Source organism: Cryptomeria japonica, chromosome 10 (assembly GCF_030272615.1).
Source record: "Cryptomeria japonica chromosome 10, Sugi_1.0, whole genome shotgun sequence".
Taxonomy (NCBI): Eukaryota; Viridiplantae; Streptophyta; class Pinopsida; order Cupressales; family Cupressaceae; genus Cryptomeria; species Cryptomeria japonica.
Window position 1 is genome coordinate 828,216,356 of NC_081414.1, and position 11,421 is coordinate 828,227,776.

General features: G+C 33.5%; 1 protein-coding gene across 3 annotated transcripts; it reads left to right on the plus strand.

The window, feature by feature from the left end:
* Window positions 1–2,636: 2,636 nt before the first annotated feature.
* Window positions 2,637–9,015, plus strand: LOC131076882 (uncharacterized). 3 transcript variants are annotated; one of them, XM_058014228.2, is made up of 3 exons: window positions 2,637–3,642; window positions 3,781–5,919; window positions 8,734–9,015. In XM_058014228.2, exon 2 carries the CDS (start codon window positions 3,927–3,929, stop codon window positions 5,874–5,876), a length of 1,950 nt encoding a protein of 649 aa, XP_057870211.2. In that variant the 5' UTR covers window positions 2,637–3,642; window positions 3,781–3,926; the 3' UTR covers window positions 5,877–5,919; window positions 8,734–9,015. The 3 variants fall into 3 exon arrangements, with proteins under 3 accessions (XP_057870211.2, XP_057870212.2, XP_057870210.2); XM_058014229.2 differs by lacking the exon at window positions 8,734–9,015 and having other exon boundaries at window positions 2,637–3,700; window positions 3,781–6,166; XM_058014227.2 differs by lacking the exon at window positions 8,734–9,015 and having other exon boundaries at window positions 3,781–6,166.
* Window positions 9,016–11,421: the final 2,406 nt, after the last annotated feature.

Consider the following 11,421-nt stretch of genomic DNA (forward strand, 5'->3'; position numbering starts at 1 on the left):
CTAGAAGATCATGAGCAGTAGACAGTGCTTCCATCTCAAGGATCTTTCAAACTTACAATTAAGGAAGAACAATAATCTTACACAAACCCTATTGTTGCATAGCAATAATTCAATAAGTTCAACATTAAAAAAAAATTACAACTTGAATATGATCAGAAACAAGGTGATATCAAATGCTCCTCTGCTAATAAACCAGCTTCACCCAACACAAAAATTGGAGTTGATTCCAAACAAATTCTGCAGATTGGATCAAATTGCTCACCCCCTGTACCCATGCATATTTTGGCAGTCTGAAACAGAAATCATTTTGACTTGATACTAATATTTCCCATCAGGGGTAATAAGAAGCTTTAGTTGGATTTCTACTTGCTTAAGATATGCATAATCCTCACTGCCAATTCAGGAAGCACACTTGATAATTGGTCACCATAGCCTTCATAGTTTGGCTCAACTTGTACTTACCATTTCCTTTCACATTAAACATAAGACATATCCTAAAGACAGGCTTATCTTACAATTATGACATTACCACAACACTATTGAAATAAAAGATTCACAATCCAACTGTTCCTAACATAACTACCAAAGCAAAACTTCTTTTGGTCATTTAGGGCAATCACCATGACTTTTAGTAGTGGCTTCAGCATATAAGCTAAGTCACAAATTTAACAAATACCACATATCAAATGCTATATTAAAATCCAAAACTACTTATGCTATAGCTGGAAAAAGATGAACAGATCGATTGTGTTCTCAATCATATAGTTACTAACTCGAACTTTCATTTTATTCTAATCCTAAAGAATACATATAATCTCTTATTACATTGTTTGTAGTTCACAAAACATAAGAAAAATGGTATGGTTGACATTACCTTGATCACAATATTGTAGCAAGGTTATCATTCATTAATAATTAGTTGTATACAAATCCACACAAAGGTTATTGATATGCTACCAAACCAAAATATTCAAATTTGAAATTGAACTCTACTTCACATGCAACACAAAGATCAGTTGAAAAAAAAAATGATTTCATACTAATAGTGAACATGACAACAAAACATAAATCAACCCAACAGAAATTTAAATCAAATTTCTCTAACAATACTCATCCAGAAAGGTTAACCAGAAAATTACTTTACACGATTTTCATTACGAATAAGCAAAAATGAACAAATAGTTCAAAAATTTTACGCAAGAAGCTAACAAGGACATTTAACTATGAGATATACAAAATTTTAACAAACAAGCTAACCACCATGAGTTTTTGTAATACAACCACTCAGGTGCAAATTTATCATGCACAATAAATGATATATTTTCATAAGCAAGCAAACAATAGATTGCATTTAAGCTCCAGTGAACTAAATTAAATAGATATTTAGAGACATCTGCAAAATTTATACAACATAGAAGTACCATACCATAGGTTTTTTTTGGGGAAACTTACGCTTAAGGATAAATATACAGCGATAATATTTTGAAAAAATCTTGGACCCTTTCTTCCACAAGAAGCTGCTCCAGTTGTGTCACGGGTATAAGTGTTTGACGATTACCATTAGCCGTGGATTTGATTTAATATAAAGAAGTCTACTGAAAACATCTTAATTTCATTGAATTCCAGCAACATAAATGTTTTAACAATAGAAAAAGGAATGGATTTCAGACCACACGCAAACAGTTCTCACGTATGCAAATAAAAATCTGCACATTTACCTGGAAGAAGAGAGATGAGGATATCTGAAATTTCAAAGCAAGTAATACATATTCTTTTGTTCGTGGACAATGTTAAATTTGAAGAAAATAGATGACCACTACTAAATTTCTTTGTGTGCACTAGTCAATCAAAATTAATGCTAGTTTTCAACCCCCAAAAAATCAAACTTATCAAGAAATGATGTTTCTAAACAAAATTAAATGTGACAAGTCCACATACACTAAAATGTACAACACAAATAGTTATTAAATGTGACAAGTCCACATACAGTAAAATGTACAATACAAATAGTTCTTTGTATTCAATATACATACAATTGTCAAAAAGTATAATAATTATACATTAAATGACATGACATTTGTCACAAAAATACATGCTACCAAACAATATTTTATTCTGATTTTGTTGTGTTTCATTAAATGAGATAAGATTTTGGCAGATTTTTGTGGATTTGAAGGCCCATTTATCATTATGAAGGAGACCAAAAAATTTATTGACATTTTGGATGGTTGTTAAATTTTTTGACTTTAAATTTAGGAAAATACATTTTTTGCAATGAGTGTTCGCAGAATACACCAATAAGAAAGGAGATAAATAGTATTTTTTGAATTTTGAGGAAATATGCAAAAATTAGAACTATAGAAATATGAACAAACTTAAAAAAATAGTCTCAAATGATTGGCTATCTTAAAAAATAAAATGCACCATATGAATGCATTAGTATTCCTGCCTATCCGCAAGAACTAATAATGCCCATGAATTCAAAGAGTCTATAGAACCCTTGATAAAATAACCAACAACTCAGATAAGCACAAAAGTCCAAAACAACATACGGTCAAAAGTCCAAAACAAAGAGACGGTCAACTATGTGCTACTTGATCAACTATGTACTACTTGAAAGTCCAAAACAAAGAAACGGTCAACTATGTGCTACTTGATCTCTCTATCCTTTTGAATCCTAGATAAAAAAATTTCTCTGTTTCAAGTCCAAAACAAGCAGATAGCCCACTGTGTGCTACTTGATCTCCCTATCATTTTGAATCCTAGATTTGTTGTTACGTATCAAATACAAAATAAGCAGACGGCCAACTGTGTGCTACTTGATCTCCCTATCTTAGCAAGTCTAAAACAAGCCAACTCTGTGCTACTTGATCTTTCCATCCTTTTGAATCCTAGACTTCTGCTATGTATCAAGCAGACGGTCAACTGTATGCTACTTGATCTCCCTATCCTTATGAATCCTAAATTTTCTGCTATTTATCTTGATTAAGTAACTAGAAACAGAGAGATCTATTCTCTCAAAATTGTCTGAAACTGTTCCCAACTGTATGCTACTTGATCTCCCTATCCTTATGAATCCTAAATTTTCTGCTATGTATCTTGATTAAGTAATTAGAAACAGAGAGATCTATTCTCTCAAAATTGTCTGAAACCGTTCCCAACTAGTAATTAGAAACAGAGAGATCTATTCTCTCAAAATTGTCTGAAATTGTCTGAAACTGTTCCCAACTAGTAATTAGAAACAGAGAGATCTATTCTCTCAAAATTGTCTGAAACTGTTCCCAACTGTTTAATGTTTTCAGTGACAATTAATTGTTTAACTGCAAACCGTTTGACCAGAAATGGCAATATCTCACACAGGCTTACTTTGAAATAAAGTTCTCATTTGAACAGAATGAGGTACCCTAATTATACCCTACCAGCTTCGATCTATACAAACGCTCGACAAAGAATTATTGCTTTTGAAATAATAAAAACACTGTGATTAGATTGCTTAGATTGTAGGGCATCTATATGCCTGTATTTGAGAAGAAGCATCAATACACCCCACAAGAGATGTGCTTGGAAGTTCATGTAAAAGAATAAAGCAAATCTTGAAGACTCATACAAGCAATTCTTCGGAATTTTCTCCTTTGTTTCGAGGTGATTTTGTGCACAAGTTTTGTATATTCTGGAAATTTCGATATGAATCTACAGACAGGTAGCTAATTTAAACATCTTACATGCAGCAAATAAGTTTATATGCAATTTGTAAATATTGTGTTCTTTTTATTTGTGCAGTTTCCAGAATTGCTGGAAAATTTTGAGCGGGAGCAAGGGTTTCATTTGGCCAGGTTATGTTTCAATGATTTCATTTTTATTTTTTCTGTACATATTAAGGCCAGTGCCTTGAATTTGGTATAAGTCTTTCAATGAGCTGAGTAAATATGGGAGGAATTGGGTTCTTAATGACCAGGGTTACGGTTAGGGTATATGTTGTTCTGCTTGTTCTGCTTGGCCTGCATATTCATTGCAGTGCTGCTCAAGTAGAAGCTAAAAGCATAGTTGAAGATCATCACAATTTTGAATTTGAGAATGCAACAGAGGGTTTTATTCAGAATAATGAATCTGATAATGTATCGGAGGGTTTCATTGAGAATTCTGAATCAGATAATTTATCAGAGGAATTTATTGGTAATTTGCCGGGAGTAGGATTGGAAAGCAATTTTCAGTTGGGTGGTATGCTGGGTAGGTTGAAGGATGTTTTTGATGTTGTTTGGAGGGTTTTGGTGAGGCTTCCCCAATTCTTAATTGAAATTAGCCCTTTCATTTTTGGCTTGTGGCAATTAATGGATAAGATCAGGTATAGGAATCCAAATCTAATGTTTCCAAGTGCTAAGGAGTTGGAGATGCAGACGATCGAAAAGATTTTCCGCTTAGCAGATGACCGACAGTCTTTTCATTTTATCTTAAACCCCAGAAGATCATTATCATTTGATAGCGCCAGAGAACTCAACCGTGGATGGCGCCACGTAGTAGGTAACCACTGTTCAGGCCTTCCCTTTTATTCTTTAATAACAGCTTTTCACAAACGTTATGGGATAGTGTCACAGAGCCATAATCAGCCATGGCCTGCACAGAAAGTGCTAAATTCTAAAGCAAAAATAGCAGTTGAAGGAGAAACCAGTAATTCTTCTACAATCTATTTGGATTGTCTTTCAATTGAGCAGATTCTTGCAAGGCTTCCTCTGCCCTCTTTGATGAGGATGAAATGTGTATCCAAGACATGGAAAAATATAATATGTGCGTCACCATCTTTCTGGTCTCTCTACAACTCTTTGAATTCAAACTATCTTGTTGTGCAGCACACTACCGAGGGCTCACATGGTATTATCTTCTTCAGCCCTTCTCTAAACCACTGGTTCCGAATCCCCTTACCCTTACAGTGGAGAAAACAGAACGTCTCCCACTTCAATCCACCTTCTGTTGTCCAACTCTGTGCAGTGGGTGGTGGACTGTTCCTCTTTGTGGATTGGGATTCCGGGGAGATTTCTAATCCTGTTGTACTCAACCCTTTAACTAAACAATACATGGTTCTGCCGGATTTTCCCTTTCATCAGAATTGGCAGACTGAATTGGCTTTTGAACTGATCACTGACCTTAGTTCAAACCACTTTAAAGTTATTGTAATTTCAAGCAACATTGGTGACCCATCAAAAGTATGCTCTCTGATATACAATTCCAGTTCGAATATGTGGAAAACTGGTAATGCTAGGGGGGCAAGACCCTGGAGAAGCATCGGACACCCCTGGTGGAGAACAACTGCACACCCCTGGAGGAGTACCGTACATGAAGCGGTGGTATACTGCACAAGTACATATGGTGTTCATGTGGCTTGTTATAACATTCACAGTGCTGAATTTGAATATCTAGAGATTGAAGAACGGCTGCCTCAGCTGGTGGATTATCTTGACTCTGATGAGAACCCTCATGCTACACTGCCTTCCTTAGTGGTGTGTGGTGAGAAGTTGATTTTGGTGGGGAGATTGCAGAGCCCCAGGTCCATCTTGGGCCGCTTACCTGTGATAAAGCACAGTTTGGTGGGGCTGTGGGAATTGGATTTAAGATTAAAGTCTAAGAGTTGGTCTCTAATTTCTGAGTCTCCCCTGGATTTATTGGAAGCTGCTGTCAAGTCATCAGATGGTACAGATTTTTTAGTTGCATCAGATGGCAGGGATGGGATTTGGTTTATGCTTAGAGGAAGCAAAAACCTGTTGAGGTTTAATTTGAGTTCCATGGAGTGGAGTTTGTTGCCTGGGTGCCCAGGTGAAGATATAATGGATACCAGTACAAGAAGGGCGTTTTCAACACCCTTCAGAATATCCCCGCATTGTTGAAGAATTCTGCCCCACTGCACCCCATCATTGAAGACTTAAATTTGTAAGTAGAGAGGCTGGTTTTGGTTCCATGTCTTGAGATATAATGAATAGTATCTTGAGGAGAGCGTTTTCTCTATCCTTCATAATATCTTTCAATTCTTGATTGCAAACTGCCTCATCACATCTCATCATTGGAAACTATAGTAGAGACGTGTATCTTGTGCAGAATGACTTGATTTGTTAAACCATTCATATTCTACATATATTTTCCAGATTAATGCAATTTTGGCCACGATTCTTCATGGTAATATTGATCTTGGATGTATTTTTATCTCTGCACTCTTTTTACCCTGGACATTTACTTCTGTCCTGCTATAGCATTCACTTTTTTTTAACAGTATTATTTGGCCTTCTCCATAATGTCTTCAACTTGCAAAATTATTATTTAAAGTGTTAAATTAGCTTTAATTTTAGAACATTCTCCAAATTGTGTTCTTGTGAGCTATTTAAAAGCTTTTGCAGAGAATGTCTCCTAGATACTTTTTATTCAAGTTAGAAATAGTTAAAAACAACCACAAGTGCAAATATATACCTGTAAGCTCTCATTGGCCGTACTCCAACTTCCTTTGTATAGAATAGCTGCCTGCATTATGATGTTATAGTGTCCTATTAACTAATGACACAAGAAAAACATAGGCATGAGGTTTTTGATTTGTGTGTTCTTCATATTCTATTGATTTATTATGTCTTCTATTAATTTCTTTGTTTTGCATCATGTTCAATTAATATTTTATATTATTTTGCATATTGAACTGAAGATATTAGGATTTGTGCAACCTTTGTTATTATTTTTTTAAAAAGAAGGCTTGGAATTGGATCGTTTTTAATTTCTGAATTGGCCATCTGTTATGCTGGCTATCTTTTTATCAAATTCAGGATGAGAGTTTGACGAAGCCCTGGATAAAGTAATGGCAATTTCATATCATGTTTTAGCTCTTCAAAAACAACTTCAATTACAATATCATGGTTGGGTAATAGTTCGTCCAATAAATGGATGGTATCATGGTAAAGACATTTAACATTCTTGATTAGAGAGATCATTTGCTGCAACTTTGACTGTAAATACTAAATAGCCATATATGTTCTGGATAAAAACTTGAAACAGGGCATAGTTGCCCTATGACTTCTCAATCTCTCAACTTTGTTTCAGAGTTGTTCTAGGTTTTGAGCAACCCTTTTTACCCAATTTTGTAGATGTGACGGAGGTACCATTCATACAAACGATTGAGTTATTTCTCTCCTTCATTCTTCTTTTTCCTATTGAAGTGCAAACAGATTTGCAGGTTTATTCTTGTGAGCTTGAAGAAGAGACTTAAAAAGACTATGCACCAGCTAAACAATAAACTATCAGCAAAAACTTGGCAGCCCAAATTTTTAAACTTGACTTAAAAGACTCAGCAAAAATTCAGTATACTTAAATAACATTAAAAAATTATAATGTACATGAGGTTTTCATAGTTCATTAAATTAAATTGAAACATAGCTTATGGAAAAATAGTGTGCTTTTTTGACATTAATTTTTCAGATTGCAATTTATGATCTATCATTAAGATGAAAGCCAATGATAACATGGTTGCAGGAGTATTCTACTGGAAAGCACAAAGACAAGACATGAAAATCAAATATGAATGAAGCTGGGTAAAATTTTAAATAATAACAATTAAAAATTAAATTTTCAATTTTTTATTTTTATTTTATATTTAATTTATCTAAATGACGAAAAAAGTCTAGGTGGTTGAGCTTAGTTGGTTAAAGAATTGAGTTCTCAATGTGGAGACCCAAGTTCAACTCCCATGAGAGACACCTTTGTGACTCTTGGTCTTCCATTGGTTGTTTCTAAGTTGTGACCCTTGGTCTTCCAATTGTTGTTTCTAGTTTGGTGCTCGAAAGGAGCTAGTATTTCTATTGAAGTCACATAAAGGGTCTATAGGAGCAATAATCAAGTTGCAACCCCAAATAACTTTCCATACACAAGAAACAACAAAGAATGTTATACTACCAATAAGCTTTAAGATGTAAGATACAAAACAAGGAAGCGTTGCTTATAAAGACAAGTTGAGAGATAGGACAACATAAGATTATGATGAACTTTTTAATCATATCACATGAGACACAAAGAGATAAGTATCCTATGTGTACCCTAAAAGTGTCCTAGCTAAACTTAACAACCAAGGTGTGTAGCTCCTAGAAAAGAATTGGTTAGGGAAATGTTCAAACCAACAACCCCCTTAAGTAAAACTTAGCGAGGAAAAAAAAAATGTGCATAGATACAAAGATGAGTCCCAATAGAAAGGCCTAATAAGTTACCCATATACAAATAATCTCGCAAATAGAGAAAAGGAGAAAACCCTATGGAAAAAATTTCCTCTTCAAAAGAGAGAAAACATGAAAAGTGAAGGAGTCGTGAAGAAACCCAAGGAAAACTTAGTTCAGCTTAAAAATCAATAACAATAGAATATTACAAGGCAATTGCCAAGGCTTAGTGAAGATGACTACAACCTACTCCTCAATAGGCAAGTACTCCAAATTGAGAACTCCATATTATGTCACACCCCATTATTTATGCTTCATTAAATAATAACTAAAACTTGATTTAGACATTTAATTAGTTAATTGTGATTTATGTCTGAATGATTAAAATAAAATAGAATAATAATATGTTTAATTTTGAAGTGATTAAATTAGATTTTAATGATAAAAATGATGGTGTAATGTTAATATGAGAAATTGACATGATTTAGATTATGCACATGTGATGATTATGGATTTGTGAGGATTGACCTATTAATGTGTGAATGAGTTTAAGTGGATGCAGGATTACTCAAAGGTGGGAACATGGTCGAGGAGAGGAGTCCTAGCTATTTGAGTACACAATGACCATGATGGAAACCACATCACACACCACATCGTTCATGAACTCATGCATGCGGATGCTTTAGTGAATGCTTCTATTTAATTGTTGTCCATACATATGATCGTTAATGCATTCAAGTCAATAATTAGAAAAGAAAAATAAAGTTATGTACCTTGTATTTACTTCATGTGTTTGCTTGATAACAGGTACATGTTGGAATACTATGAAAATAAACTTGTCATCTTTAATTTTCATTAAATAATAGATGCTAATAGATGCTAAAAATGAATAGCGTGATATCGAGTGTATTATGTTCTTTTTAAAATTGCACAAAGAAACCCATAAGTTCACATACAAGCATGACTGCATCATCATATGTATACAAATATATAGGAATGGACAAATACCTATGACAATATAGGCACACTTATATGTGATATTACAAGTAAATATTGTAATTAATTTTTCTATGCCTCATATTAGCTTCAAGGGTGATTTATTATGAAAAGTTAGCTCACACATATATTGTGCAATCATAAACATCATAAAATAAAATACTGCATTTGATATTCAACATTGCATAACATAGAGAATATCTCTCATAAACATTCAAACACAAATAATACATATCAAATCCAATTTAACAAAATATAGAGAATAATTGCCATAACTTCAACTATCAAACCATATTAAGAGAGGTTGATCGAACCAAAAGCACTATAAAAAATATTATAATGACCATCACAAGTGGCCAAATGCATGAGATTTGACTTGCAAAAGTATCTCTCTTTTAAAATATTGCAACACCTCCTAATTATGGAGGTGGCCGATAGCTATGTTAAACTTAAAAGGGGTAAAAATTTATTCAAAATAAGAAGAGTACAAAGCCCATACATTAATCAACCCTATCAACCACAACTAAATGGTCTAACTCTCAGGAGAGATCCAGGGGTAATTGATTTTGATCCACAATATTCCAATTGTACATTTGGTCAGAAACCCATTTGACCAAACAATCCACAACACCATTCCATTCACTTAGAAAAACGTGACAACACAATGGGCAGTGCCATGTTTTATTTCTACTATTAAGTTTGAAAACTGATATGCACCATGTTGTTCATTCTGGGAGTAACACCATTTTCTATATTGAAGCCCACATAGAAGGTGTAGGGGAATATACTATTGCTCTACTTTTATTGCTGCATTTTCAACAACCATTTTTGGCTGATATATCAATTTACGTACTTATGGGTTTGAGAAGATTCTTTAGCAAACAAGTAGAAGGGATATCGAGCTTATCAAAGGTGACCAAGCTAAGGATAGAGTGCAATCTCTAAGCAACAAAGTCATCATAATATTACAAACCAAATCCTCTCAAGGTTCCAAATAGGTTTTATATTTCTTTATGAAATATGAAACTGTATAATTCTTGTATATTTGTGTGTTTCATTTGATTGTATATCTGATAATCAATATATATGGGTGGGTAAGTGCACAAAGATGATGGTCAAAAAGGGGGGTATAAGTGGACTTTTTTTCTTTTTTTTTTTCCTGAAATCAGGGGAACCTGAGGCAAAATTTGAAAGTCATCCACTCAAGATATGAAGATAATCAAAGAACAAATATTGTAGTGCTTTGAATCTAGTTTCCAAACTACTAAACTTTTTCAAAATTGGATAAGATTAAGGGGGTCAAATCCTTCGTGCACGAAAAATAGACCCTGATTTTTTCTAAAAAATATAACATAGTGTCTAACGTGCACATCAAAAAAGTCATAGTTAGATTTAGTATTTTGACAAATCCTTTGGCAGAAAGATAGTTAAGAGTGAGCACTAGAAGGTATATTTTTGTAACTTTTTGTTGAGTATTTTTTTTTAATGATTTTTCCAATCGAGCACATCCTAAAAATTAGGTACCCGTTCGTGCGCGAAGCATAAGTTGCACTAAACAAATCGAAAATACAATTTTTGTATTAAAATTGTAAAGAATAAAGTGCACTACAATAATATATATAGTTTTTAAAATTTGGATAAGTATATCAAAAGTTATTAAAAAAATGGTGCACCTATGTCTGTGAGAACTATGGAGACACTAGTAAAAGAAATTCAATAATAATATGTTATTGTTGTTCAAATTTTAAAAAAATTATATGGTTAGAAAACTCAGAAGATGGGTGAAAATATGGTGAAAATTATAGAAATACCCACTTGATGAAGTGTAAACCTGATGATGACAAAGTTGATAAAATAAAACATGTCAAAAATGAGAGAAATGGAGGGAAATAAAACTTCAAAACCGTAGCTTTGTCATCCAGGCCTATTTCCAAACCTAAACAGTCAAAAGCGCGTACGGGGTACTTATGGTATAAAAAACGCATACGGGGTTCTTATGGTGTAAGAAGCGCGTACGCACTCTTTTTACTATAAACAGCGCGTATGCACTATTTTTACTATAAATAGTGCGTACGCGTTAAGTTTGTTTAAATTTTGGGTGTGTGTTTAATATGATATTGTATATATAATATGTGTATATACATATAATATATAATATATAATATATATATATATATGTATATAATAATATATAATATATTAAGTATATATATACACATATAAGTGTATTGTCTCCCCCTCTCAAGTGCATACA